Raw genomic sequence first — 25,655 nt, 5'->3', positions numbered from 1 at the left:
TCTCTAATTTAATTAAACCCTAACTAATTTGACAAATTGTCTAGGTTCCTTATAGTAAGTTGAGAAATTATTTGCCTCTTCATTAGAAAAGTGAAATGTTGAACTTTAAATGTATTAAAGTTATGTTCATTTTAAGCGCTTGTCTCATTTTCTTTAATCGATTTGCAAAGGCAGTTCCCAGGAGGTCTTATGCTGCCTCATCAGAGGAGCTGATGAAGCTACTCGAGGTTGAGGATAAGCTGGTCGAGAACCTAAACGGTTACGTGGAAAAACTAAAGAAAAAGCTGCACATATTGGAGCAGTAAGTATATGATAAAGTTCCCTAACAATTATTTATCCTTGATCTCCTTACATATCTCTAAAAACTATGAACTCCGAGCATTACCAAATGAATAATAACTATGAAACGTACTTGGGAAATCCAGTTAACAGCTTTCGTCTGTTACATCGGCTACATACGGATTGGAGGAAGTGGCATCATTATAGCTTAAATAATAACAAGGATGAATTAGGTATTACATATACCTTTCCCAAACCGATTTTCCAATTTTGTATTTAAATATATTGCAGAACACATTGATAAGTCCCATAAAATGCGAACGATGTTACCCACATCTTTAGATTTGGAACGGGCCTGTCGCGGCATCGAAGACCTAATTTCCTTTTATGACCTAAAACCAGATGATCTGGCAGAAGGTTATTTGGCAGGATTCTTAATGCCAGAGTAAGTTAAGAGAATTAAAGTTACATTAGCGTGATTACCATTCATATTTTCCAGAACAGCACTGTCAGCCCGAGATTGCTATGCGCTGGGCGAGTTCTGCATAAACAATCGAAGGGAAGATCGGGCGGAGGCTTGGTTCAACATCTCCTTAAACCAATTCACTGACCAAAAACTCCTGCACGGGGTCAATCATTTTAGCAGGTACTCTGTTCAAAAGTCCTGGGCAGTACTCCTGATGAAGAACCAAGAAACTCCTGACGCTATTTATGACTTTGGGGAACCACCAAAGGATCATCTCTCCCAATGGATTTATGAGGAGGTGGTCACCAAGCGAAACTGCCGCGCTACTTTCCGTCAACCCAGTCGACTCCACTGCCGCTACAACAGTTCCACGACGCCCTTCACATTGATTGCCCCACTGAAAATGGAGGAGCTAAGCTTCGATCCTTACATGGTGGTGTACCATGATGTTATCTACGAAAGTGAAATCAATTGGCTGCTTAATACAAGCGAGTTCTCCTTATCCCTGGTGGATAATGCTGCTATGTCGGAATTCCGAGCCTCCAAGGACTCAACCATTAGGTTACCCCAAGGCATAGTAGTTGAAACACTTGGCCAACGAGTGACGGACATGACCGGTCTCAGTATGGAGAACAGCGATGAATTCTCCCTGATAAACTACGGCTTGGGTGGCCACTATGTGTTGCATACCGATTACCACAACTACATGAATCAAGTGAGTTTTATCGGTGATAAGGAAACTACTTGCTCACCTTGTTTAATATTTGCAGACTCGATGGGAAAAAGGGGATCGCATGGCCACAGTTTTGTTTTACGTAAGTCAGCAGAGATAAAGATTCATTAAGTATACTTATAAGGGTGGTGCCACCATTTTCCCGATGATCAATATATCCGTTACGCCCAAGAAGGGATCGGCGGTCTTCTGGCACAATCTTCATAACTCTGGTGCTATGAATTTCAAGACCCTGCACTCGGGCTGTCCGGTGATAGTTGGCTCCAAATATGGTAAGAGTAAATTTAAGTTTTCGATTGAATCACATGATATTTTCTTATAGTGCTCACAAAGTGGATAAACGAGCTACCGCAATTGTTTTTCACTCCATGCATAAAAAATAAAAAAACCAAAGGAAAGTAAACTTATTCCTTCATGTTGCAATTTACATGTAATACAATATTTAGAAAATATAGAAATAAAGCGGATTCATTTAATATCACGCAAACTGTTCGCTTAAAGCCATGTATCTATTAGCTAGTCCCCGATGCCGTGACCCGGGTGAGGCGATATTTTTGCACGGCATAGTGAGCTCCCTCTTCGGATGTCAGTTGCCCCACGTACTGCTCCTTCACGAAGCGATTGCTCACCGCATTCAGCGAGTCCTTGAGGAAGCCGAAGTGCACTATGGCATTGGGCACAAAGTTCAGCTCCAGAAGAGTTTCATTAGTCGGCAGCACCTTCTTCGGCGGTATGGTAAAGAGGTGAAACTGCTCCCCAGGCTGGGCCAGGAATTCGCGAACAAACTCTTCCACCTTAGACAGGGGCTCGTGCGGCTTGAATATGCCCTGAAGGACGAATCGGTCAGGAAACTGGATGCGCAGCACGCAGTCCTTGTACTGATTCAGCTTGGCCAGCATGGTCTTCTGTCGCTCGAGCTCCCTAAGCTTGGCCGTCAGCAAGGGAGCGTCGTCGTCTCCGCTCGAAGTGCGTTTCAAATCGCGCAGCACCATTTTCAGATCGTTGACGGTCAGGTCGAAGAATGAGTCCGGCAGGTCGTCGGCATGTTTCGCGGTCTCGTCCAGGGAGAAAAGCACTGCTTGTCGCGGTCCAATCACATTTACCACCGGCGGTGCCCGCCCGGGATTTTCCTCGGCTTCGTTCTCGGCCTGCTTCTGCTCCGGTGCATGGTGCATGGAGTACCCGGAGCCACTGCCCCAGTCGTACTTGGGCGCCTCTGCCTGTGGCTGCTGTTCTTGGTCAGATTTTTCAGAGGGCTTGGCTGGTTCACTTCCTGAGGCATTTTCTTCAGGTGCCGTGCGCTTCAGATTCTTGATCATGTTGCTGGTGAGGGCAAAGCCTCCGCCTCCTCCACTAGCTGCCATTGCAGAGCGGGAGGTGCTGGGCTGGTCGTCGTTATCTACCGGAGTTTTGGCTGCTGGAGCTTTATACACGTTGGCTTGGGTCTTAAGATCCTCGGGCTTCTTGTCGATTAGCCGCATCATGGCGCGGCCCTCCAAGATACCCAGGGATTTAAGCGTAGTCTGGTGCATCTGCTCCTGGCCAATGACCTCGCTGCGCATGTAAATAATGACAGGGCTCTCGTAACCTTTGACCTGCGTTTCGCAAAGCTTCTGGACCACCTGCCACAGGGAGTCGTTGGGTGAGAAGTCGGCCTGCTGGCGGGATCCGTCGTTCAACTGGACGCAGACGACGACATTGCTCAGAGTGCGACGCTTTTCTGTGGGCTCCATCTCTAGGACACAATTGTTGGGCAGCCCGCTGAAGCGGAACTGCTGCGTCAATCCGACCTCCTTGTTGTGGAATTTAAGGCAGTGCTCCTCCGCGTCGTAGCCGTGCTTGGAGCAGGCCGTCTCCAGGATCTCCAGCAACGTCATGTTCGCCGTCACTCTCACATTCTGCCGCCGAGCGTTGGGCAGCAGGATTGTGACGCGCTTGTCCATCGGATTAACAACTGCTCTGCAAAGATTCGGGTGGGAATAGAAATTAGGAAGCTATATATAAGCTAACTTACCTTTATTGACGTTTCGAGAAGAGGCAGGCTACGTTCCGGAATATGCCGGCTGGAATCGGGATTCTGTTTGTGACTACTATCGATAGTCCCGAGTTTTGTTTACTGCGCTGCGTGACTTTCGCTTTTCCAATATCATTAGAGATGCGCTCGTGAAGTAACTATCGGATGACAGAAGTGATACTTGAGTTGAATATATATAGATAAAATCTGAATCTGAAACCTATAAATAATAATACCTTGTAGGCAGTAATAAATAGGCAGCACTGATAAATAATCTACTTAATACAGGTTATGACATTTATTAGTTTATATTGCGAGATTGAATTCTTACATATATATTATCAAATGGCCGTGTTTTGCAGAACTGATGGATTAGTAATCAAGGTCGATTTTGATCTGCTGAACGCTCATTATACATATACATAACTGTTTTTAAAGTATTCGGCAAAGAAACTGTCAGCAGCTTCATTACTATCGCCAAATGTTGAAGCTTATATTAATTAAAAATTAAAGTTGCCAAATTGTTTACGTACACCCCCGAAATAACAGTATTAGGCACAACATTCGTGAAAAAAAATGAAAACAATTAAAACAGATTCAATATAAATTTATGGGTTTAATTTTATTTGCCACATCCTTTCTTTCCGACAACCCAGCCAACATCATAGCAATCCCTTCCAACGAACACATATGTAACTAAAATCATTTCATTACTTCAAAAAGCCCAACTTATTCATAAAATTTAAAATTGTTCTCTTTCCTTTAAAATAAATTATTACTGTCATAGATTTTTAATAACTAGTTATTTTCTAGTTGTTAAACATAAGCTACCTGTATACAAAAACATTAATAAAAATAAATTTGGTTTGCCTTTGCTTATGTTCTTCTTCTTCTGTTAATTTTATAGATATTTCAGCAATCAATACCCGCTAGCAGCCGAACACTACGATGAAAGAATTTGTACATTATGATTATAATTATTCGGTGGTTAACTATCATCAGAAATTTATCAGTGATCAGTGATCATGTTGTTCTGCTGAACGCGGCCAATAACTTTAAAAGCCCCCTATCGATAGACTCCCGTGACAATTTTCCTGGATTTTCCACTATCGATGGCAGCTGCATGTGTATCGAAGTATTATTGATTGCAGGAAGAAGAAGCAGCAGGAGAAGCAAAAGAAAGGCGCAGCTCGTAAAACTTAAACTGTTTTAAAAAGGAATTGTTGCAGAACTAGACTAATATTAAGTTAATCGATTGTCAGGAAATGCTCTAAGGCCCGGGGAAGTCCCCATCGAGTGAGTTTCAGCATTCTGAGTGAAAACTGCGAGAACAAACCGTTCGAGTCCCGAACCCCGAAAATTCGCCGATCCAGTGAAAGATACTTCTAGAAGTCCGTGTAGCCATTAAAGCCATCATGACCAATCTGGAGAAGCAGCACGAGATGGTGAAGCGCAGTTTGGTGCAGTTCATCAGTGGCCATATCCCAGGAGCCGACTTTAGCGTGGTGGACGAGATCGTCCTGTCATACATCATCTCGATTTTGGAAGAGGCCTCGCAGGACCCGTGCTTCGATGTGGAGGGTTTCGTTGAGATGATGGGCGCCTACTTTGAAAAGTTTCCAACCATTGACCAAGGCATCATCTGCGACTGGATCTACAAGCTGGCCAACGAGCTTACCGAGATGGAGAAAAACCAAGGAAACCATGACACCATCAGCTTGTCGCTCAAGTGGGTTTTAATTATATACCTCCTCCTTAAATGATTTCATTCAATCTGTCCTATATCTTCAGCTCCTTGAGCCTGTCGAGCATTATTCCGGAGTCAAAGTTGCGAGCTCGCAACTCTTCCACTTCCGAAAAGGACGAGCTGTCCTCAAACAGCAGCAGCAGCGGTGGTGGAGGGAACAGCAAGCGTTCCCAGCATTTGTCGGAGACCAGTGATGGAGGATCCACCGACAGCTCCAGCTCCACTTGCGACTACTTCCTGGACGAAACTGAAGTGCTCCAGGAAATGTTCCCGGATTCGGCCATTGCCGAGGTAATTGTTATTTCATCAGAGAATTCATAGAAATCTAAGATATATCAATTTACAATTATCTTTTTAAATCCCAATTTCTAGATAAAGCATTGCATCGCCATTTCCAAAGGCGACATTGATAGCGCAACCCAGATCCTCTTGCATCGCCAGGAAACCAACCAGTGTATTACTGACAAGTCCCATACAACTTACATCAAGAAGAATGTTGTAGTGGACGATAATGAGCTCAAAAATCGCATCATCGCCAGGTAAGTAATTTTTATTATAGCCACTACTTCTCCACCATGAATTAAATAACCAAATATCCATAATTATTACTACTTATATGAAACTGCAACACCTCGATATTTGTAACACTATAAACATGTAAAGAAACTTTGAGCAAATAGCAATAAGTTAATAAATACTTTTTAACAAAAAGTTATGCTTCAAACGGTAAAAAAAATAATTTTATAATTTTTTAAATCATGTGAATAGAAATCAATTGATTTTTAGTTTTAATATAAATAAAATATTTAATAACATAATTTTTTCCCATTAGGTACTCCTATGTCGACAAGAACGCCACCCAGCGTGAGTACAAACCAGTGGTGCCGAAAATGGAGCCGCGCAAGCTGGTGCGCTACCGGGACAATAAGATCGTCTCGCTCAAGGGCGAGCGGTACACCGAGATCAAGCGTGACGAAGATGCTGAGTTAAAAAAACCCAAGAAGCAGATTCAACCGTAACTAAAGAGGAACAAAACCCTCTTCAAGTATTTTATCAAGAAGCAAATTAATCCACACCCCAGTAACTTATCCGCACCTACGACACCGATCTTCGCCAGCAGCAGTAGCTGCAGTTCCACCGGCAGCAGCAGCAGCAGCCATCCCGTTCCCGGTCACCGTTTATGCAATCAGATGCATATTGTTGGACTGACCGCCATTAGAAGCCATGTTAGCACTCAACCCAATTCCATACCAGTGATCCCCGCCAAGCTTAGCCAACGTTTAGATGCTTCCCAACATGACGACGATGAGGCGCGAGAGTTCAGAAAGAAAGACGAGCCACCGAGCGCACCGAATAGGTTCCCATATCCGAGTGAGTTTGGTCAGGAGTTTATGGCGTCGGCCGGCATGCTGGTTCTCATGTTGCTAGTTGGACATAGCCATTGGACCTCGGCCTCTCATCGCACCCATCCCCATGACAAAGACAGAAAGACTTTACATACCAAATTAGTTGATAGTTATGCTTTAGGACTACTCGCTTATGCAAATTTTGAGAGCCCATCCGCCGTGGTGGCCGCCTGCTTATGAGTCGCGTTGCCTGGAGCAGGCGGCCCGGACGGATCTGGACTTGGATCCGAATCCGTATCCGTTGCCAGTTGTCAATTATGACGACTGCGGTCGCGCCTGCGCTGTGACTTTTCCTTAGTTCCTTACGCAAGCGAATTTGAATCGAACCGTATCTGTGAAAATCGTGAATCTCAAACTTTTTAATGTCCTCGAACAGTATTGTTAAACCTTCTTTGAACCCAAGGATCAGACGCAGGTGCGACACCCAACCCGAATTTGGCGCTCAAATAGACTTATTTAGACGTTTTTAGGTACTCAAATTGATGAATTTTGTTGGCCGTGTGCGTGTTTCAGAAACGCAGCTGCACAAGAAACTTGCCATATCTGTTTAAGATTTGTTAAACCATTTTGTATCGTGTAACTCGTTTTGTTTTCCTCTGGTCCAAGAAAACTAGCAACAGTAATCCAGCAACAATGCCACCAAAGCCACTCGCAACACAAACTAGTCCTCACCGCCCACTGAGATATCTGGAACCCATAACAATTCGGCTACTGCTCGGAGTAAGACAGCAATACTAACAATAATATTAACATATTCAGCATATACACATGTATGAACTAATCGAATAATCAACTATTTATATAGCGTAGCCTAGCCCCAAATCCTTCCCGATTATTGTAATCTACAATATCACGGCAATCCCACGCCCGATTCATAATAGTTTTAAGCATCCGGGATATTGTTCGAAAGCTTTGAATTTGTAACTTTTGGTTTGAGACAAAAGATATATAGTGTTTATCAACTTCTATAATTTTCATAATTTAGCTTAAGTTTTAATTCCCCGACCACCGCTTTATGATTATGTAACTAATTGCATTTTAAGCACCTCGAGTTTTCTGATTTTAGTTCAGCACTACACGATCAGTGTTACAACCATCATATATATTCGTATTTATGTTCACCTGGTTTCGGTTTGATATTAACATTTTATATATTTTTAGTTTTATATATTATTTTTGTGATATTAGCGTAAAAATCAACTAAAAGAAAAGGCAAACACTCGAATTAAACTTTTGAAATTATTAAATAAACTCAATACTTAACGCATAATTATTTGATTGTGGAATATCAAGCCCAACGAGAAATAATGAGTGGGTAAAAAGAAAACCGTGAGTGTCGGAAACATATTTGATTTCTTAAATTGTGTTTTGTTTATTTTATTAAATAATAAACTCGTGATTTTATTAAATAATAATATTCTGGTAAGTAGTAAATTTACAAATTTATTCACTTGCAATTTTTCAGATTCTTTTAAAAATAATTAGGTTATAAATTGAACATTCGGATAAAAAAATAGCCGGTGAGGCAACACTGCTATAATGAACTGGTTCGTTGGCAGGGTATATACAAATTCTTGACAAAGTAATATGGCGTTGTCTCCTTGTCTGGTCACACTGCTGGCATAGGTTTTTTCGCACAACTCTTTTTGTCGAGAAAAATCCACGTTTTGGGCCAAAATGACCACAATCGCGGATTTATTCACAAAGTATAATTGCACAAATTGCCAGGACGATATTCAGGGCATTCGGGTGCATTGTGCGGAGTGCGAAAATTTCGATTTGTGTCTGCAAGTAAGTAACTCACACATACACGCTGTCAACCGACGCGCGTACTTATGCATGTGTGCGGTGGTAGGGTGGGCCGTTTTCGGGGTTCTGGAAAAATGAAATTTTGTTTTGGGGATCTCTAATTAAATGTGTAATCAATAGATCTTAAATCAAGTTAACTTATTTTCATAAAACAAAAATGTAGACTTATTCTGTGAACAAAATTAAGAAAAAGATTTTGTTTTATTAAAATTAATTAAATGAGAAATTTATAGTCATATTTTAAGAAATCTTCTTATTAGGGGGAGTGATAGGGTGTTTTATAAAGATTATTTTTCAAAAGCAAAGAATTCCTAGGAGATATTTTTTTTGTCAACAAAGTCGACCCACCCTGCCGCACCCATACTCGAACAACTTAGAGATGCGTCGACAGTCTGGAACCGAAAAACTGACTCATCTGGAAATACATATATACATATGCACACAACCGGCAATTTCACCATGTTGATTAAAAAACAGCTGACTTGGTATTTACGCTGTATTATTGTTTATTTATTTGCGCAGTGTTTTGCCGCGGGGGCGGAGATCGGAGCCCACCAAAATAACCATGCCTACCAGTTCATGGACACGGGTACCTCCATATTGAGTGTGTTCCGCGGGAAGGGGGCGTGGACAGCGCGGGAGGAGATCCGGCTGCTGGACGCCATCGAGCAGTATGGCTTTGGCAACTGGGAGGACATTAGCAAGCATATCGAGACCAAGTCGGCGGAGGACGCCAAGGAGGAGTATGTGAACAAGTTCGTGAATGGCACAATTGGCCGGGCCACTTGGACGCCGGCCCAGAGTCAGAGACCCCGCCTCATCGATCACACGGGAGACGACGATGCCGGTCCATTGGGCACCAATGCCCTGGCCTCCTTGCCTCCACTGGACATCAACTCCGATGAGGCCATGCAGCTTGGCTACATGCCCAACAGGGACAGCTTCGAGCGGGAGTACGACCCCACGGCCGAGCAACTGATCTCCAACATCTCGCTAAGCTCCGAGGACACGGAGGTGGATGTGATGCTGAAGCTGGCCCACGTGGACATTTACACCCGCCGACTCAGAGAGCGAGCTCGCAGGAAACGGATGGTTAGGGACTACCAGCTGGTCTCCAACTTCTTCCGCAACCGGAATTACGCTCTACACCAAGGACTCACAAAGGAGCAGCGCGAGTTCCGGGACAGATTTAGGGTCTATGCTCAGTTCTACACCTCAAACGAGTACGAGCGGCTCATGGGATCACTGGAGCGCGAGAAGGAGCTGCGCATCCGGCAGGCAGAGCTCTACCGGTACCGCTACAATGGCCTGACCAAGATCAAGGATTGCATCCACTTTGAGCAGCATGCGGCAAACGCCACACATCGCTCCACGGGACCGTATGGCCACGGCAAGACCGTAAGTATAAGGCTACACTTTGGGGGGATCGAAATCAAACTATCTAAAGTAATTTTTAAGGCTTGGTTTCTAAAAGTCAAAGAATCGATTTTGTTTTCTAAAAATATTCAATTTTCTGATAGAAATTTGTAAACAATTTAAGAGGAACCCATAAAATAATGAGAATTTAATTTTTTATTTCTTTGTCACTAAAATATTCTTTTAACTCATTCTCTTAAAAACTAACTGCAAAGATAAAATATTCAGATTGTTTAAAAAATCCAAACCGAATAATAGAAGTTCAGGATAGTTTTGATTTCATTTCCCTTGGAGTGATTGCTCCTCCCATGAGAATGCATGACGAGTTGAATATCGTGTGTGCTGCCTTGTTTTTACCGACCCGACCTGACTTGACCAAACTCTTACAATCGCTTTTCCGTCTTGTCTCACGATATTCAGCTCACCTGCATTATAAACGCGCCAAACAACGAGCGTTCGAATGGTTCTATAAGACAATGTTTAACCACAGGACCACACGCAACCCTCCAATGGAAGTCAACGGCCGCCAAGCTCTTCCTTGCACTCCCCACAACCGAATCTCAGAAAGGTGTAAGTATTTTTTTAACCAGTTGCGATCTAGTAATAAATTTAAACTTCAGAAGCAACTCTTTCCTAGGAGGAAGCTTTAATCTAATTGTCAGATCGCAACTCATTCCCGTAGGCCATTAAATCCTTTATTAATCTTTGGGTTTATTTCTTTTAGCGAAATGTCAAGCGGCGTCGAGGCAAGTTCAAATTCAATCGCACCAAGAAACACGCTCCACATCGTCGACCCGACCTGCTCCGGCGCATTATTGCCCAGCAGAAGCTACTTGGATAGCTGTCGGGGATCGTCGGCAGCTACGATGCTGCAGACGACGGGGATGGGAATGGGGATAGGGATAACAGTGGACTCGGGAGCGACGACGGGAGTGACTTCCACGGCTACGACGATGGCGAATCTGCCCACGAACTCGGCGAAGGGAAGCCAACAACATCTGCAGCCGCTGCATCAGCAACCTCAGCTTCTGCAAAGCGGCAGCCACAAAATACAAAGCGAGGCCGCCGGCGGAAGCAGTGATCCAGTGCCCAGTATGAGTCTTAAGCTGCGCACTCAGCTGGAGGAACTTAGGCACCTGCCCCAGCCGCTGGGCAGCGACCTTCTGAGCCACAACGAGCTGGACCTGTGCAAGAAGCACAATATCACGCCCACCACCTACCTCTCGGTGAAGACTGTCTGCTTGAGCGGAGCACCATCGTTGGGCAGTCCCATGGAGACTTCGTTGCGCAAGTTCTTCATTAAGTGCGGCTGGCTAAGCCACTGATGGAACCTCTTCCACTTTCCCGCGCCCACTTTGATTAAGAGCTACATGCATTTCTCGATCTAAGGACTTCACTTTATTTAATTATCGTTAGCATAAGTTAAAGACATTTTTTATACTGTCCAACTTTCGTTGCCATTTTCTTCGAGGTAATAACTACAGAAAACCGAAAATCAATTTACTTGTATCAAGTCAAGCTCAATTAGCTAAAGTTTTGTTCCTTTGTGTGAGATGTCAGGGTTCAGATATTCTGTATTAACTATACTTAAGTAGGTAACCCAACCAATTGAATTTGTATGATATGAAGTGTAAATGAAGTAATAAATGTATTTCGAATGTGCAACAAGGATGTGACTTGTGTCTTGGAACTCACAGCTGCTAGGGAAACCGCTCTAGACTAAGACCCACTAGGATTTTACTACTTAGTAAGCCTCTGAAAAAGATACTGTCGCGCTGAGTATTCATATTTGTAATTGGTCATTGTAGTAGGTAGATTTCAAGGTAATAAAATAAACAAATTTTAAAGATGGAAATAGATATTCTAAAATAATTTTTATTAAAATCCCAACTGTTAAGTTTTGTTGGGCTTGTAAATAATTTCGAAAACTAAGTCACACATTCGGAAAAACTAGGAATACCAAATATATATATTTTTTTAATTTTCCCGTTCCTTAAAATTTTTTTTTTTAGATAAACTGTTCATTTATAACTCCTAGAAATCTATCCACGATTTTATTTATGTATTCTAGGCTTAAGTTCGTCTAAAGCGGCGCCCTCAACTTACAATCTGTAACCGTATACCTACAAAAATATATCATATATATAAACGGATTTATTCACTTTGTCCCTAAAACTAAAAACGATGTGATGCTTGGATGCACTGCATCACTTGTTCCGCAGAAAGTAGCGATACAGTGTGTTCTTCTGACCTCCGCTAGCGGTGGTGGCAGTGGCTGGTGCTCCACTTGCTATCGCTGTGGTTGTAGTAGCTCCTGTCCCATTTGTTTGTTCCACCGCCGCCACTAGGGAACTGCGCCACGACTCGATCAATTCGGTTTGCAACTCTACGGGTAGCTCCTTGAACACCTCTGCATCCACGCCCGCTGGACAAGCGATATTCGTGAGGACATCGCTCGGCGACGTGCTGGAAGTGGTGGTAACCACTGCTGTAGCGATGGGTGATGGGAACGACATGGTTGGTGTGCTGGGTGCGCTTATTGCGGAGTCGTCCATTGGCGAAGGAAGAGGCGAGGATGCCGTGGAGCTGGCGTTTGAGCTCAAGCGACTGGCAGTGCGCGTGGACACGAAGCGGAGGCTGCCGTCGATTCGCTGCAGCAACGTATTCGGTGGCTGGACGGTGCGGAAACGAGGAGCCGGCGCGGACGTAGAAGTTGAGGGCGTAGTACTCATGGGGAAGTCCTTTTCGCTGTCTCGTGAATTCAGACGAAGATCACAGACGCGCAACTTGCTGGGCGAGGCCACCTCCGCAGCGGTATCCCCCACATCCGCCGCCAAACGGCTGCGCTTGGACACCAGTATCCGTCCGATTCGACTCTTTTTCGGAGACGGTTCCACTTCAGTCTCGGAGAAGTCGCTGAAGTCCGAGTTCGTGGCTGCTGATTCGGAACCATTATCCAGCAGCATGGGCACTGGCGATGCCGTAGTAGCTCTTCTCCTGTAGAACTGATCGCTCGGCTTGAATGTTGTTGGTGAGGAGCGGAAGGCAAATTCGTCTGATGTGGGACTCTCTGCTGTGGGACTCGTGAGACTCGTATTTGTTAGGGAGGTGATCGATTGCACCTCGAGATCCGCCTTCTTGATCAGGAAATTAGCTATGGACGAGGAGCCAACTTTCCGCTCCTGGAACTTGGAAAAGGCCAGACCCAACAAGGTGATGTTGAATGGCTTACTCATATCCACAATACGCTCAAACAGGCGCATCACAATCTTGAGGAGTTTGTCCTGGGCTCCGTCTGCCAGTTGTACCTTGCTCACGCCGGTTTCTCCTGGACACACGGAGGTCTTAAAAAGGGAGGGTAGGATGTTGGCCTGTTTAGTCTCCCGGTGGCTGCTCTTCTTCTGGGAATCGAACTTTCGCAGCACCACCTTAATGGCTATGGGAACGCGACCATCCTCTGCAACCTAAGGGATTAAAGAAGAATTTATTAATTGATCAACTAGATAAACATTTACGATTAGCTTTATAAGTTTTTGTTATTTTCGCTTAAAGAAATAATGCGTAATTTTTAATCTACGCAACGGCTAATCAATAATATTATCAATTGATATAGTGAAAATGTTATAGCTCTTATCTCACCTGCTCCACCAACCGCTTGAGCAGCATGCGGAATCTCTCCTCCACATCGGTTCGCACCGAGATGGGCTTGCAGGCATCCTCCATGCCAATGGTCTTAGGTTTTCCGGTAGGACGGACAGAGCTCGTGTCGCGACCAAAAGCCAAGTCCCGCAGTCTGGTGGCAGTTTCAAAGCCGAACTTTTTGCGCATCACGTCCATGTCACACTGCTGCAGTTGTTCCACTGATGACATGCCAGCTTCCAGCAGGAGGCACTGTGTCTTCTGACCAATTCCAGTGATGCGCTTTAGATCGCCCAGTTCGCGCATGAACTGCTCCGCATACGTAGAAACGAGAACGGTCTGCTGATTGGGTTTGTGGCTGCCTCCGACCAGCTTGGCTAGCAGCTTGTTGAAGGCGATTCCGGCGCAACAGGTAATTCCCAGGCGAAGCTTGAGTTCCTCTCTGATTTCCTGGGCTATCCGAGTGCCAATCGCCAGTCGCTGGGCGCAGCCACAGTCGCAGGTGGATAATGGAGTGCCATCCGCCGGGTATGTGTGACCCACAGGTGGCTTCTGCTGGGCCTCAGCGGCATGAGCCTGACGGAGCTCCACCAGCGCCGTCACATCCATGAAGTTCTCATCGAAGCCGAGCTTCTCCACCAGCGGAGTGTAGTTAAGTAGGAGGTCGAAGATTCTTTGCGACATCTGTCGATACGGGGCGAGATCTTCTCCATTGACCAGAACCAACTCTGGACAGATTCGTTGAGCCTCCGCAATTAGCATCAGTTTGGCCACTCCTTTGGCCCGCGCAACATAGTTGCACGTGACCACAATGTTCTTCTGCTGGATTCCCAGAGCCTTTGATCGCAGCGTAGGATCCCGAATCTCCTCCACCTGAGCGTAGAAGTAGTCCATGTCCAGGTGGATTATGGTGCGTTGGTGCGCCTCGCTTTTACCGAGTACGCTGGCGAAGTCCATGATGGTTCTGAGCGCCTGCAATTGCGAAAGGTCATGAAATAGAATTCATAAAGCTGTCAATAAGACTGTAGTCGACTGTAAGATACCGTTTTGCGTAAGCCGTAGTATTTGCTTATTATAAATTTTGACAAGCTGTACAATTTTTACACAACATGATTTTGTACATCCTTAAAAATATATAGACTCCTCATTCACGTTTTTATTTCTTATAAAAAAGTGACAACTATTCGTTAATCTTGAAGTGGGATTTATTTGTAAATAGCTGATATGAAAGCTGAGAAAATCGTTAAGGTTGCGCCCGTCACCTGTTTTTAAGGTCGCTAAAAGTTTTTTGTTTGATACTCTAGTTTTTTTTACTAGTCCAGCAAACTCTTGTTTCCACAGGGTATTATTCCGATGCATGATGGGTGAAACAAAGCGAAATACAAGAGAGAGCGCGCGAGAGAGTTTCTCGAGAGAGAGAGGGGGTGCTCCGCGGATGTGAAATCTAGCAATTTCTTCCTCTTCTCCCATTGGCGCCGCCGACTTTCTAATCAAACATTGCGAAAAAACATTAGCCAAACGCCAACGCGCACACACACAACCCAGAAATGAGTGCCGGCTAAACATTTACGGCAGGCCACAACAAAATATTGCACAAAGTTGTCTGTTTGGCGATGACGCATTAGTTTGTGCCCGAGAAATCGGGAGATCCCTCACGCGGTTTCAAGCCACAATCTGTTTTCTCTTCGTCTACCGCCACAACTCACCGGGGTTTCTCGAATAAACGTTTTATATTGAAAATAAACGAACCTGCAGCAAATTGTTAGTTTTAATTGGGGTTTATATTTACCTTAAAATCTAGTGGTGGAGATACACCGATGACACTGAAGATGAACGATGATTTTGGGTTACAGTAATCGATAAAAACAAAAATGAAATATAATTTCGTATGCAACCCTGGGTTCGACACTCGACTTATATTCACTTATCCATAATTACGTCACAATTGACCATTTAAAATTATTCCGTTAGGCATTTACCCTTGGTTTGAAAATATTTCAGCTTGATAAGCTATAATTTTTTTCTACCCACATATTTTAATTTACGTTTTACATTTAGTTGAAACAGTTTTCAGTGACACCCCAGATATAGACTATTTTAAAACTTGTTAAAAGGCAACCTGTTTTCGGTAAACAATGATTGCTTTCTAAGCATTTTTTCATCTACGCAAAATATCTTGAATGTCTTGTTTTTATATGAGAAATTTATGTGCTAATTAAATTCAGCAAAATTATGATAACTGTTGATAAATATACCTACTCGCACAAAGTAAACTATACTTAAAGTTTAAGAAAAAACAAAGAACTTAACAAAACAGCCAACAACTGTATGTATCTCAAATCACAAAATGCCATTAATCTAAATTAAAAAAAAAAAACAAAAATAATGACGTCGTATATGTACATATATATATGCGAATACATCGATTTGATAAATTTTAGTATAAAAGGCGGATGAACCTCCAGAGAGTTACGAAATATTCTACCATGAAGATCTTCGCTTTCTGCGCTTTTCTGCTCCTCGCATTGGCTGCCGTTCAAGCTGATCCCAAGCCTTTAAGCCCCAGGATCCTAGCTGAAATTTCGCACACTCATCCAAGTGCCGGGAAAAAAACAAATTAAGGATAACATTGTTTAATAAAATTGAAGTCATTTATTCTTATCAATGTTTTGTTGGGGACTTTCGCTAATGATTATATCCCTTACGTAAACAATAATAAAGACGTCAAAGCAAAAATATGCAAGCCTAACCGACAGTAGTTGTTTATTATGGCTTATAAATGTGCTAATTAAAACCAGTAATATTAAAATTTAGAAACGGGTCTGGCCAAATGCTTGGAGTATAAAAAGGTGGATCATCTTCCAGAGTGCATCAACAATTTCAACGATGAAGATCTTCGCTCTGTGTGCCTTCCTCCTTCTGGCTTTGGCTGCCGTCCAGGCTGATCCCAAGCCCATAGGCAAATCCGTTCTCACAAGTACCCAAGGAAAATAAAACAACTTTCTTCGAAGGAATTCTAATAATATGGCAAAGTCAACAGAATAGATTAAATTTTAATTTATTTATAATATGTTGAGCTTTTGTCGATCTAAGCTGCTATTAAATGAAAACGTTCGCTGATTATATAAGCCCTGTTTTTATGGGAATTTTGGAATCAAATAAGAAATCATAATGAATGATGGTTCTTTCTTATTGGACTTGTAATAATATATGTGCTAATTATTTAAGGGGTTATAACTGCAATTTTAAGCCGATGTTTCCTAACCAGTTCTAAGTAAACAATAATAATTTATCTAAGTGCTAAATATGCAAATTATATATCAACCAGAAATCGTTAAATCGAATCCGGTCCGACAATTGCGAATTTGGTATAAAAAGGCAGTACATTATTCAGGCTAAGTCAAAAGCAATCGAAATGAAGATCTTCGCTCTGTGTACTTTCCTTCTTCTCGCATTGGCTGCCGTCCAGGCAAATCCGGAGCCTTTAAGTCCAAAGACGGTTAAAGTTGTCCACTAATCTCCAAAACACAATCTTTGGAATTGGGAAATATTTCTTAAGATTCGATTTTTAATGACAAGCAGTTTTTAACCCATTCAAATATACGTTGATAAAAAAATTAAATGAAAAAATTAATTTTGCCTTAAAAGTAATTTTTGTGAGCATACAAATAAAAAGAAAGAAAGCCATTGAAAGTAAATTAGACGTAGTGGAGAAGAAAAAAAAATTGTATATTTAAAATGTGAACCTGTTTTAGTTAACAAAAGTGAAGTTGCCAAAACAATGAGATCCTGAATGTCTTAAGAATATATAATACCTATTCTAAGAGTGCTAAATAAAATTATGGAATGAGTGGGTATAAGAAGGGGCTGGGTCGCTAAGAGTGAAGAAAACCTCTTTACAAAAAAAATTTAATTCAGTTATTTTAACTACCTTTATTTGATATTCAAAATAGGAAAACAACAAAAAATCAAAAGACTTTAAATAAGAAAGCAGAGATAAAAAAAATTAGGAACCCGAATCAGTGAGCTAGAATATTATTAATTAGTGTGTTAATCACCTAATAACCAGTTCCTACCAAAACATCTCAAAACATCTTTGCAATACCAATTGCCCAGGCAACAGTAATTATGCGACTTAAACTTGCTTAATCAAGACTATTAATATTGCAAGTTTACACAGAGAAGTCTTGAAATGTACCTGTAAAAACTCTATTATGAGTACCATTCCTAGGCATATATCCAGAAGTACCTTTAAAGTTTTGATTTACACCGCTCTTTAACTCAAGTCTTAGAGATCTGAACATCGCATGTCAGCGCATTTGTTGTTATTATAATAATTTTATGAGCCAGCCGCGATTTTTAATGATATTCATGAGTTTTATATTGGCGCGCTCTTCAACAAGATAAAGGCGCGTACCAAAAAAAAAGAAAAAAAATAATATAATAAAATAAAAGCACCAGCCCAGGTGGGTGGGGATCCAGTGGGGGATGGGGGGATGAGGGGATAGGGGGAATGGGCTTGGTGGTCACGCGTTTTCATGCCCGCCAAGAATGTGGGACAGCGCAGCTTTATGGCTATCGTTTGTGGTATTGCCCGTGGTGTCGTATGAAATGCGCTCGGAATTCGCCAGCAGGAGAAGTGAAAAAGAAGTAAAATATATATCGGACAGACCTTCGCCTTGTTGTCCACTCCTCCTTGCTCCTTTCCCCCTACTCCCTACTCCCTACCCCCTACTCTTCCAGATCCCGTCCTCGTCCTGCGCCTGTGATAATCGCCCCGCTGGCTGCCTGACAGGCAAACAATGCTGTGAATTTGATTAAAATCAGCCCGCGTGTGCGTCTCCACTTGGCCGTAACTGCTCCTCGCCAGCTCCTTTTGGCCGCCTCAGACTTTTGTCGTTATTGGAGCACTCCCAGGAACATGTAGTAAGTGCGGACCACTAAGCCCAACTCATGACCAGCTCGTTTGTTGCCCCACTCAGCTGCAGGCGGTGCTGCGGTGGTTCCACTAATTGCGAATCGCCAAATTTGGCCTGGGAAACTCCGCCCCCCCTTCCCCTCCCCCTTCCGCTTCCTCTGAAAATATTGCCGCTTTAAAATAGCTCATGCTGCAATTCGACTGCAATGCATAACCATCATTACGGGGGTGCAGGGATGGGGGAAAGGGGAAAGGGGAAAGGGGAGGCAGGAAAATGCATTTCTTTATTCGTTGCAGTGGCTGCTAATGAGCTCCAGCTGCCAGGTCGACACTTATGCCTCTCTTTTTGCCCAATTATTGAGAAAAATATTAGGCTATAGATATTAGGATATGGAATAGATTTAAATAAAACATAAGCTTAAATAAAAAATGTATAAATAAAATTAAAGAGAATATCGGAAGATAATGAAATAATAAATTATAAATGAGAATGCAAAAATTCAAGTTAATATTTTTAATTTTTTATTTAATAAATAAACAATTTTTAATGATTTAAACAGAATGAAATAGTGTTTTTATATTTTGCACTTTTGACGAATAGGTTGTTATAATAAATTGATTTAATACTCAATTGTAGGATTTAAAATGTAATAAAAATCAAATTGCTCAGCACAGTTTAAAGGCATATTTGCAGTGCTAGTTCTTCCGCGGACTTCTTGTGAATTTGCAATGAGGCTAAAAGCTAATTAGTGGCCAGGATTTTCCCTCTGGACCCCATCGTCCTTTCCCCCCAGTTTCAGTGGAGCGTTAATTTTTCCTCTGGATTGCACACAGGAGCCTCTTCAGATGAATGGATGGGTGGTGATTCGAGGGGGAGTGGCTCCTACCAACCCAGAGAACCAGGATCATCCACACGGCGAAGCGAAACGGATGTTCTCGCGCGGCTTTTCCCATCCTCGACCCTCCCCCTTTTCCACTCCCATTCCCACTCCCCCTTCCATCCCCTCCCCCACCAGGTCATCCTGAATCTCGCTTTTCCTGCCAGGGGTTGTGTATGTGTATGTTTGTGTGTGTGTGAAAGGGAGTCGGCGAGGGGGCAGCAAAATGTTAATAAATCTTATTTTTATCATTTGGCTATAAATACTGAATTTTTAGCTCCGGCCATGCTCAATTTATGGCCATTATTTATGTCGGAAAAGCGAAAACCTCAAACATGTTGCCACACTTTTTACCCCCGGCCGCTACTCCATTCCAGGATCCTTTTTGGCCTGCATTGTGCATCCATTTTATTTGCCATTTCGGCCAAGAGAAAGAAAGATACACAAGCCATATTATTGCAATTTTCCAGTTGCTCCGCCCACGCCGCAGTTTCAAGGAAGCGGAGCGAAAGGCAAGAAACCGAACGAATCCGAATGAAATATGAAAAATTGCATTACACCTTAATAAACACCTCACCTGGCGAGCGGCTGTGGGAGTGGGATCGGGATCGGAGCTGGAGTTGGAGCTGGAGTTGGACCTGGACGTGGTACTGATGCTGGAACTGGAGGGGCTATATCTCCACAATCGCGAGCGGAGCTGCAGCATTTGCAGCTGTGTGTGCCCCGCAGTTTGGCCATAACATAATGAAGATTGTCTGCGGCTTAAGTGGACGCACGTTGCTCAGCCGCTGGATAGCCATATACCCAGATACCCCGATACCCAGATGGATAGCAACACATCCACGGGTGATGGACACTCGAAAAAATTTAATTGTTGTGCTTAAAAGGACTCCGAAAAATGATTGCTCATTGATTGACCGATAAACCGATATTGTAGATTTTTTTTTAAATGTCTATTCAATATTGCATCCAGTTTATTTATAAATTGAAAAATATATATTTAAAGTTTTGATTGAAATTAAAATTATTTAAAAAATGTTATTGCATGATAAGTTTTTATAACAGCTTTTAAAGCTCTTGTATTTTTCCTTAACAAATATATAAGATAGATATATAAATAAATATTGGAGTAATATACTTATATGCTTTTGAAATCCCACAAACGTTAAGGATTAAATTGAATCTAAATATTGAAGTGATGGAATGGTTCAGGACAAAGATTACTACATTACTTTTGTTTTTTTTTAGTGCCGTGAATCTGGACTGCGATGGGAAGCAGGTCCTTTTCCGCGATCGAGGAAGGGGCTCCGAAAGGTACAACTGCGATCGCGATCACTTAGGCGCTCATCTGGCATAAAATTGTTAGAAACGCCCCGTGTGTGTGCGCCCCTGGGTAAATTGCCTCCCTCTCCCTGCTCCTCCTTGATTTCTGGCCATAACGTTTTTGCCATTAAATTAATAAATTAATGCGATCGTGCAACAGTCGATCATGTGGCCAGTTGCCAGTTCACCTTTTCCCCGTTGCCAAGCCATTCGTCGATCGCGACTTGGCTTGTCAGAATTTCCAAAATCTCAATACAACAGTTTATTCGACGTTGCTGCCATCATCGAAGAAATTCGTCGGTGATCACAAATTCCTGAGCTCTTCTCCAAAACCAACAGTGTTTTCTGGAAGCTCCAAAAATGTATACTTTTCAGGAAACAAAGTCAACGCTGCAAACAGAAGTTCCCGAGTTTTGGTTTGTTTTTCTTTCAGTATAAAAAAAAAAATATTATAATAAGAAAATAAAATTATGCCAATATTTTTTTAAATAATATCATTTGAACCGAAAAAAATACTTTTATAAATAATTATTTTATTCTATTGCTAAACTTATGTTAGCAAAAACCATATAAACATAAGTTGAATTATTAGTCTAGATGGTTCAATATAAAATGTGGGCATTAATTAAACCTTGATATACATTTTTGAATATCCTTTAAGGAAAAATTAGCCTATATTTTAAATTATAAAAACATGAAAATCTATAATAGATGGATCGCATAGACTTTACATTATTGAAACTTAGGTTCGGAGTATTTTCCAGGCACTAATTTTTTGTGTTGATTCTTTTAAAATACAATTATTTTTAAGAGAAGTGTTTTTTTTTAAGATCTCAAGCCACTGTATTTGGAACTTGGTCTTGAGTCTCAGTTTTTGAGCTCGCCACTCTCGGATTCGGATTCGGATTCGGATTCGCGTTGCACCGAGCGAGCTGTGGTCGTGATCCGAAAAGTGGGTGTTGCTAAGTGTTTTTGGGGGCCTGGTGCCTGGTGCCTGGTGGCTGGTGGATACTGGATGCTGGATACTGGATGCTGCAGACGCAATGGCTGGTCGAAGTTAGCCGGAGAACCAGTCTGCCATTTTACAGCGCGGCATCATTAACAACTGCAACTGCAGGGGGGCAGAAATAATTGCATGGACGGAACTCGAGGCCGTTCCCTGGTTGCAAGTTGCTGGTTGCTGGTTGCTGGTTGCAAGTTGCCAGTTGCCAGTTGCTGCATGGCTCCATGATCGCTGTGTTGCTCTGTTAATTTTACAGCCATGTCTGATATTGCTAAATGGCTGTGAGTGGATTCGTTTAAGCACCAATTTTATTACCAACAAGCATCACGTTGCATCTCTCTCCGTTTTGCGGAGTTTGGCCCAATGGGGCATTGGGCATGGCTCTTGGCCGGGCTCATTGCCTTGGCTGAAACCGACTCCTTCCGTTGCCGCTGCAAGTGGAGAGATCCAATCAGGTTGCGCCTTTTTGCTTCAGTTCCAGCCAGAAACAAGAAAGAGAAAAAAGAGGGAAACAACCTCCACTTGTGGCCATTATGAGCTGGCAGTTGTTATTGCAGTTGTTATGGTTTTGGTTCGCCGTTTTGCATTTGGTAGGAGGCTGGGAGAAGTAAAAAATAAGGTCCAGCCAGAGAGGAAGAAACCAAAACGCCCCTGCAGCTGCCATTAATCGTTAATCACTCTTACATTGAACTCAAATTATATATTTATTGCAAACAAAAATAATTTCTCATCGCATCCCTTAGGATGTGATGCAAGTGGCATAATGTAAGGCCGTTTCAAAGCATTTTGTTCATTTAAAAGTGAAAAAGGATGACTATATGATATAGCTGTAATAGGAACGATAGACTATTTAATTTTTGTGAAAACTGCAAGTTTATATAAAGCTTGCTTTAGCAAATTTATCTTTTTTACGTTGATCAATTTGTTTAGCCATTTACATGATAAGATGTTAAGTTTCTAGGGACTTATAGAAAGGTGACCCAAAATTGAACTTCTTTAATCCATAACTTTACCAAATTTATTCCGAGTTTGAAACAACATACCTGTAAAGACTTTTGGGTTGGTTCTCTAAAAATCTGCATTCAAATTTGTCGTTTTTAATTAATGACTCACACTTGAACATCTATTTTGAAAATCAATGTATATTTTAAATTAAATTATTAAATGTACTGCTTTACTGACAAGACTGATTTGGCAATATAAGCATCTAATATTCCAACTTTTGAAGTGGTTTTAATTTATTCAAAGTTTTGAAATCATTATGTCAATTGATGTTGGCTAGATAAGCTATATTACAATGTTCATGTGTTAAATGTTGTGTAAACTTAAGCTGATGCTACAACTGCGATATGTCAGCAGCTGGACTGAACATCACAGATAGACCTTGAGTGTTAATTCAGCAGGTATTTATCGAATCTTGTCAATCGTCAGCTCACATTACACTTGATTGCTGATTGGCTTTCGTTTTTGGTCTTAGTCGAACGCTCTCCGTGAGCCCCTTTATGGGTTAACTAACTTACTCATTGGAGAAAACAAATTGCGGCAGGGATCAGGTTACTGGTTGGAAAAAGGGGGAACTGGGATTTCCCCCTTCCTCCAGAACAAAGGACCACCCGGCTGGGCTTTGTTTCTGCTGCCAGCGATTTCTTCCTTTTTAAAGCCAGTCACGTGCCATCGACGACGACACTTTTGACATATCCGGCGGACCACACGCGCCGCTGGCAACCCTATGTTCTATATATAAGTGACCCCACCACCTCATCCTTGAGATCCTGCGGGCAAGTGTCGGGCTGAAAAAATTAGCGCATCACGTGCGCATCTTCGGGGCCGCAATATCCTTCAAACAGGCAGCATTATCCTTATCGGCAGCACTATCGATTTCGTTTAATATGTTAATCTGTGCCAAGGCGAGGGGCCAACCTTTGACCCCTGCTCATGCATTTCAATCTTTATCTGCGCCGGCCTGTTCATTTGGGTATCATAAAAGAGAAAAACTCCGCTTTTCGGAGTATTTTCCCCTCTGATATTGGTGGCTTCTTTACGTTTTTATTGAGGAGCCATAAAACTTATTTGTCCGCGTGCGATTGGCGTCCACTTAATGGTCAACGAAACGACCAGTTGGAGAGCATCGCATTAAAATCAACGAGAAAGGCTTTAAACGGCCATAAGAACTGCGTCCACTTATCGCTGGACGAGATGGAGAACATTTATCTGTGGGAGCAGGAGCTAATTACTCCCCGGGATTGGCCTTTCTCCGCCTCCATTTCTCCATTTCTCCGCATCTCTATCGGTTTTATGCCCGCGTTAATTACCTGGCGCGGAGATTTTTCCACTGCTTACGTTTTATTTTTATGGCATTTCCCGGTAAGAGCCGCGTGAAAAGTTCTCCGCACTCGATCGAAATGACTGTGTAACCTTTGACCTTTTTTTAATGCTCTCAATTCTCACAGAGATTCTCACAGGATTCCAGGTCCTTGGAAATACAACTGAGGATTAAGGGTTGGAATTATGAAAGTTTATCCGATGCGGGGAGAATTGTGATGCCAGTTGATATTTGATAGAGATTTATGATTTTTTAATGTTTGTGGTAAGGACTTCAATAGTTATTCCACAGGTCTTAAAGAAGATTCAAGTCAATTGGAAGAACAAATTGCTTTTACATACGTAAATCTTGAAATAAGATAATAATATTTAGTTTTATAAAAAGGAAAAAGCAGGATCATTGATACAACTTTTCTCTCTATATTTTATTAGATATCTAAATATTTTCTGTTGATTAATTGACAAAATAATAAATATAGTTTTAGATTTATATGTTCGTTCAAATGTTTTATAAGTATTGTGTGAACTTTTTGATTATTTCTTACAACTGGTAAGTTAAACGTTTAAGTAACAGTATCGCATTACACTTTTTTTTGGGTTGGTAATTACTCTTATTTTCTTCAGTTTTTTATGCCCTGATTTCTCACACTGTCCCATCCATCCATCTATGAATTGATTGCTCATTTATAAAGTGACTCCCCTTCGGGCGATGGGTTGTCAAGGGAAAAGCAGGAACAGGAAAATAGCTCGGATGGGCATATTGTGGCAGTCAGTTAGGCAATTTCCCATACGCACACGCCCGTCACAACGGCCACACCCACCACCGAAAAACTGTCCTTTGGGCTGCAGTTTCCACCACCACCCGTGTAAGGATACAATTGCAGCATCCAAGGCAAACTGAAGGCTAAGCGGATATTCATTACACGAACCGCACGCCGGCACGCGTTACCGCTTTGGACGCTTTAGCACCCTCTCGTCCTTGCTGGGAGCATCCTGGTACTTCGTCCTTGGTCCTTGGCACTTGGTACTTGCTCCCTGGTCCTTGGACGGGCTTACACTTTACATATGTCACGGATATCCCCGTGGGAGGGTTTCGCGCCGTTTGACTTTTGAGCGGAGTCAGGCCGCTGATCCTGTTTGCTGTAAATAATGCGATTAACGGCATCACGCAGCCAGCTCCTGATCCTGATTTCCTGAAAAGGGGGGAGGGGTGGTGTGGGCATGGTCGCTGTTAATGAGCCACCAAAGGAACTGCGCTCCAGCGACAGTTTGCCGGATTAGTGCTACAAATTCGCACCTAAGCATGGTGTGAAATATGAAAGCGTACACCGCGGGAAATGGGGTTCTAGAGGCAGGAATAAAATACTTGATTTATTACTTTTTCTTTAACCGAGGCATATAAGATTGGCTTGCCCTTAACCATTAAGTACAAAGTTATTTATTAATCATTCATCAATCTACTTAGCGATCTAAAAAAGACTTACCAAGTTTTTAAATTGGTGGAACTATAATGTTGTTAATGAAGAAGTGAAATCTTAAAATATTAATTATCTTTTTCTTAAAGGACTGCAATTATCGTTTTAAAGTTTATGGTTTTTAAGGACTTACTTTTTAAATAAATTACAAGAACTATAAATAAATTAATATAACCTGGTGTCTTAAAGGTTTTATAAATGAAGTCAAACCAAATGACTAAACATGC

General features: G+C 42.2%; 6 protein-coding genes across 10 annotated transcripts; 4 read left to right on the top strand and 2 right to left on the bottom strand.

Moving 5' to 3' along the window:
* The first annotated feature begins 226 nt into the window (after positions 1–226).
* LOC108050126 (prolyl 4-hydroxylase subunit alpha-2-like) lies at positions 227–1,959 on the top strand. The gene is made up of 4 exons (XM_044458470.1): positions 227–512; positions 571–724; positions 779–1,460; positions 1,516–1,959. Exons 1-4 carry the CDS (start codon positions 368–370, stop codon positions 1,576–1,578), a joined length of 1,044 nt encoding a protein of 347 aa, XP_044314405.1. The 5' UTR covers positions 227–367; the 3' UTR covers positions 1,579–1,959.
* On the top strand, positions 1,624–1,959 carry LOC123036932 (prolyl 4-hydroxylase subunit alpha-1-like). Its single transcript, XM_044458471.1, has 2 exons — positions 1,624–1,750; positions 1,801–1,959. Exons 1-2 carry the CDS (start codon positions 1,624–1,626, stop codon positions 1,878–1,880), a joined length of 207 nt encoding a protein of 68 aa, XP_044314406.1. The 3' UTR covers positions 1,881–1,959.
* On the bottom strand, positions 1,878–3,586 carry LOC108050123 (tether containing UBX domain for GLUT4). Of its 2 annotated transcripts, none has more exons than XM_017131624.2 (2): positions 3,493–3,586; positions 1,878–3,437 (listed from the first exon to the last, which is right to left on the bottom strand). In XM_017131624.2, exon 2 carries the CDS (start codon positions 3,419–3,421, stop codon positions 1,991–1,993), a length of 1,431 nt encoding a protein of 476 aa, XP_016987113.1. In that variant the 5' UTR covers positions 3,422–3,437; positions 3,493–3,586; the 3' UTR covers positions 1,878–1,990. The 2 variants fall into 2 exon arrangements, with proteins under 2 accessions (XP_016987113.1, XP_016987114.1); XM_017131625.2 differs by having other exon boundaries at positions 1,878–3,432.
* Positions 3,587–4,641: 1,055 nt separating this feature from the next.
* LOC108050121 (CUE domain-containing protein 2) lies at positions 4,642–6,266 on the top strand. The gene is made up of 4 exons (XM_017131622.2): positions 4,642–5,221; positions 5,284–5,530; positions 5,612–5,778; positions 6,072–6,266. Exons 1-4 carry the CDS (start codon positions 4,908–4,910, stop codon positions 6,256–6,258), a joined length of 915 nt encoding a protein of 304 aa, XP_016987111.1. The 5' UTR covers positions 4,642–4,907; the 3' UTR covers positions 6,259–6,266.
* Positions 6,267–8,216: 1,950 nt separating this feature from the next.
* Positions 8,217–11,541, top strand: LOC108050100 (transcriptional adapter 2B). Of its 2 annotated transcripts, none has more exons than XM_017131596.2 (4): positions 8,217–8,436; positions 8,977–9,852; positions 10,361–10,440; positions 10,595–11,541. In XM_017131596.2, the coding sequence occupies exons 1-4, from the start codon at positions 8,323–8,325 to the stop codon at positions 11,193–11,195; spliced, it is 1,671 nt and encodes a 556-aa protein (XP_016987085.1). In that variant the 5' UTR covers positions 8,217–8,322; the 3' UTR covers positions 11,196–11,541. The 2 variants fall into 2 exon arrangements, with proteins under 2 accessions (XP_016987085.1, XP_016987086.1); XM_017131597.2 differs by having other exon boundaries at positions 8,218–8,436; positions 10,291–10,440; positions 10,595–10,819.
* Positions 11,246–15,372, bottom strand: LOC108050099 (DNA polymerase iota). 3 transcript variants are annotated; one of them, XM_017131595.2, is made up of 3 exons: positions 15,299–15,372; positions 13,510–14,481; positions 11,246–13,334 (listed from the first exon to the last, which is right to left on the bottom strand). In XM_017131595.2, the coding sequence occupies exons 2-3, from the start codon at positions 14,464–14,466 to the stop codon at positions 12,078–12,080; spliced, it is 2,214 nt and encodes a 737-aa protein (XP_016987084.2). In that variant the 5' UTR covers positions 14,467–14,481; positions 15,299–15,372; the 3' UTR covers positions 11,246–12,077. The 3 variants fall into 3 exon arrangements, with proteins under 3 accessions (XP_016987084.2, XP_044314457.1, XP_044314458.1); XM_044458522.1 differs by having other exon boundaries at positions 15,259–15,325; XM_044458523.1 differs by having other exon boundaries at positions 15,216–15,309.
* Positions 15,373–25,655: the final 10,283 nt, after the last annotated feature.

This window comes from Drosophila rhopaloa, unplaced genomic scaffold (genome assembly GCF_018152115.1).
Source record: "Drosophila rhopaloa isolate 14029-0021.01 unplaced genomic scaffold, ASM1815211v1 contig_167, whole genome shotgun sequence".
In the NCBI taxonomy this organism is placed as follows: Eukaryota; Metazoa; Arthropoda; class Insecta; order Diptera; family Drosophilidae; genus Drosophila; species Drosophila rhopaloa.
This window is presented reverse-complemented; position numbering and strand designations above follow the sequence as displayed.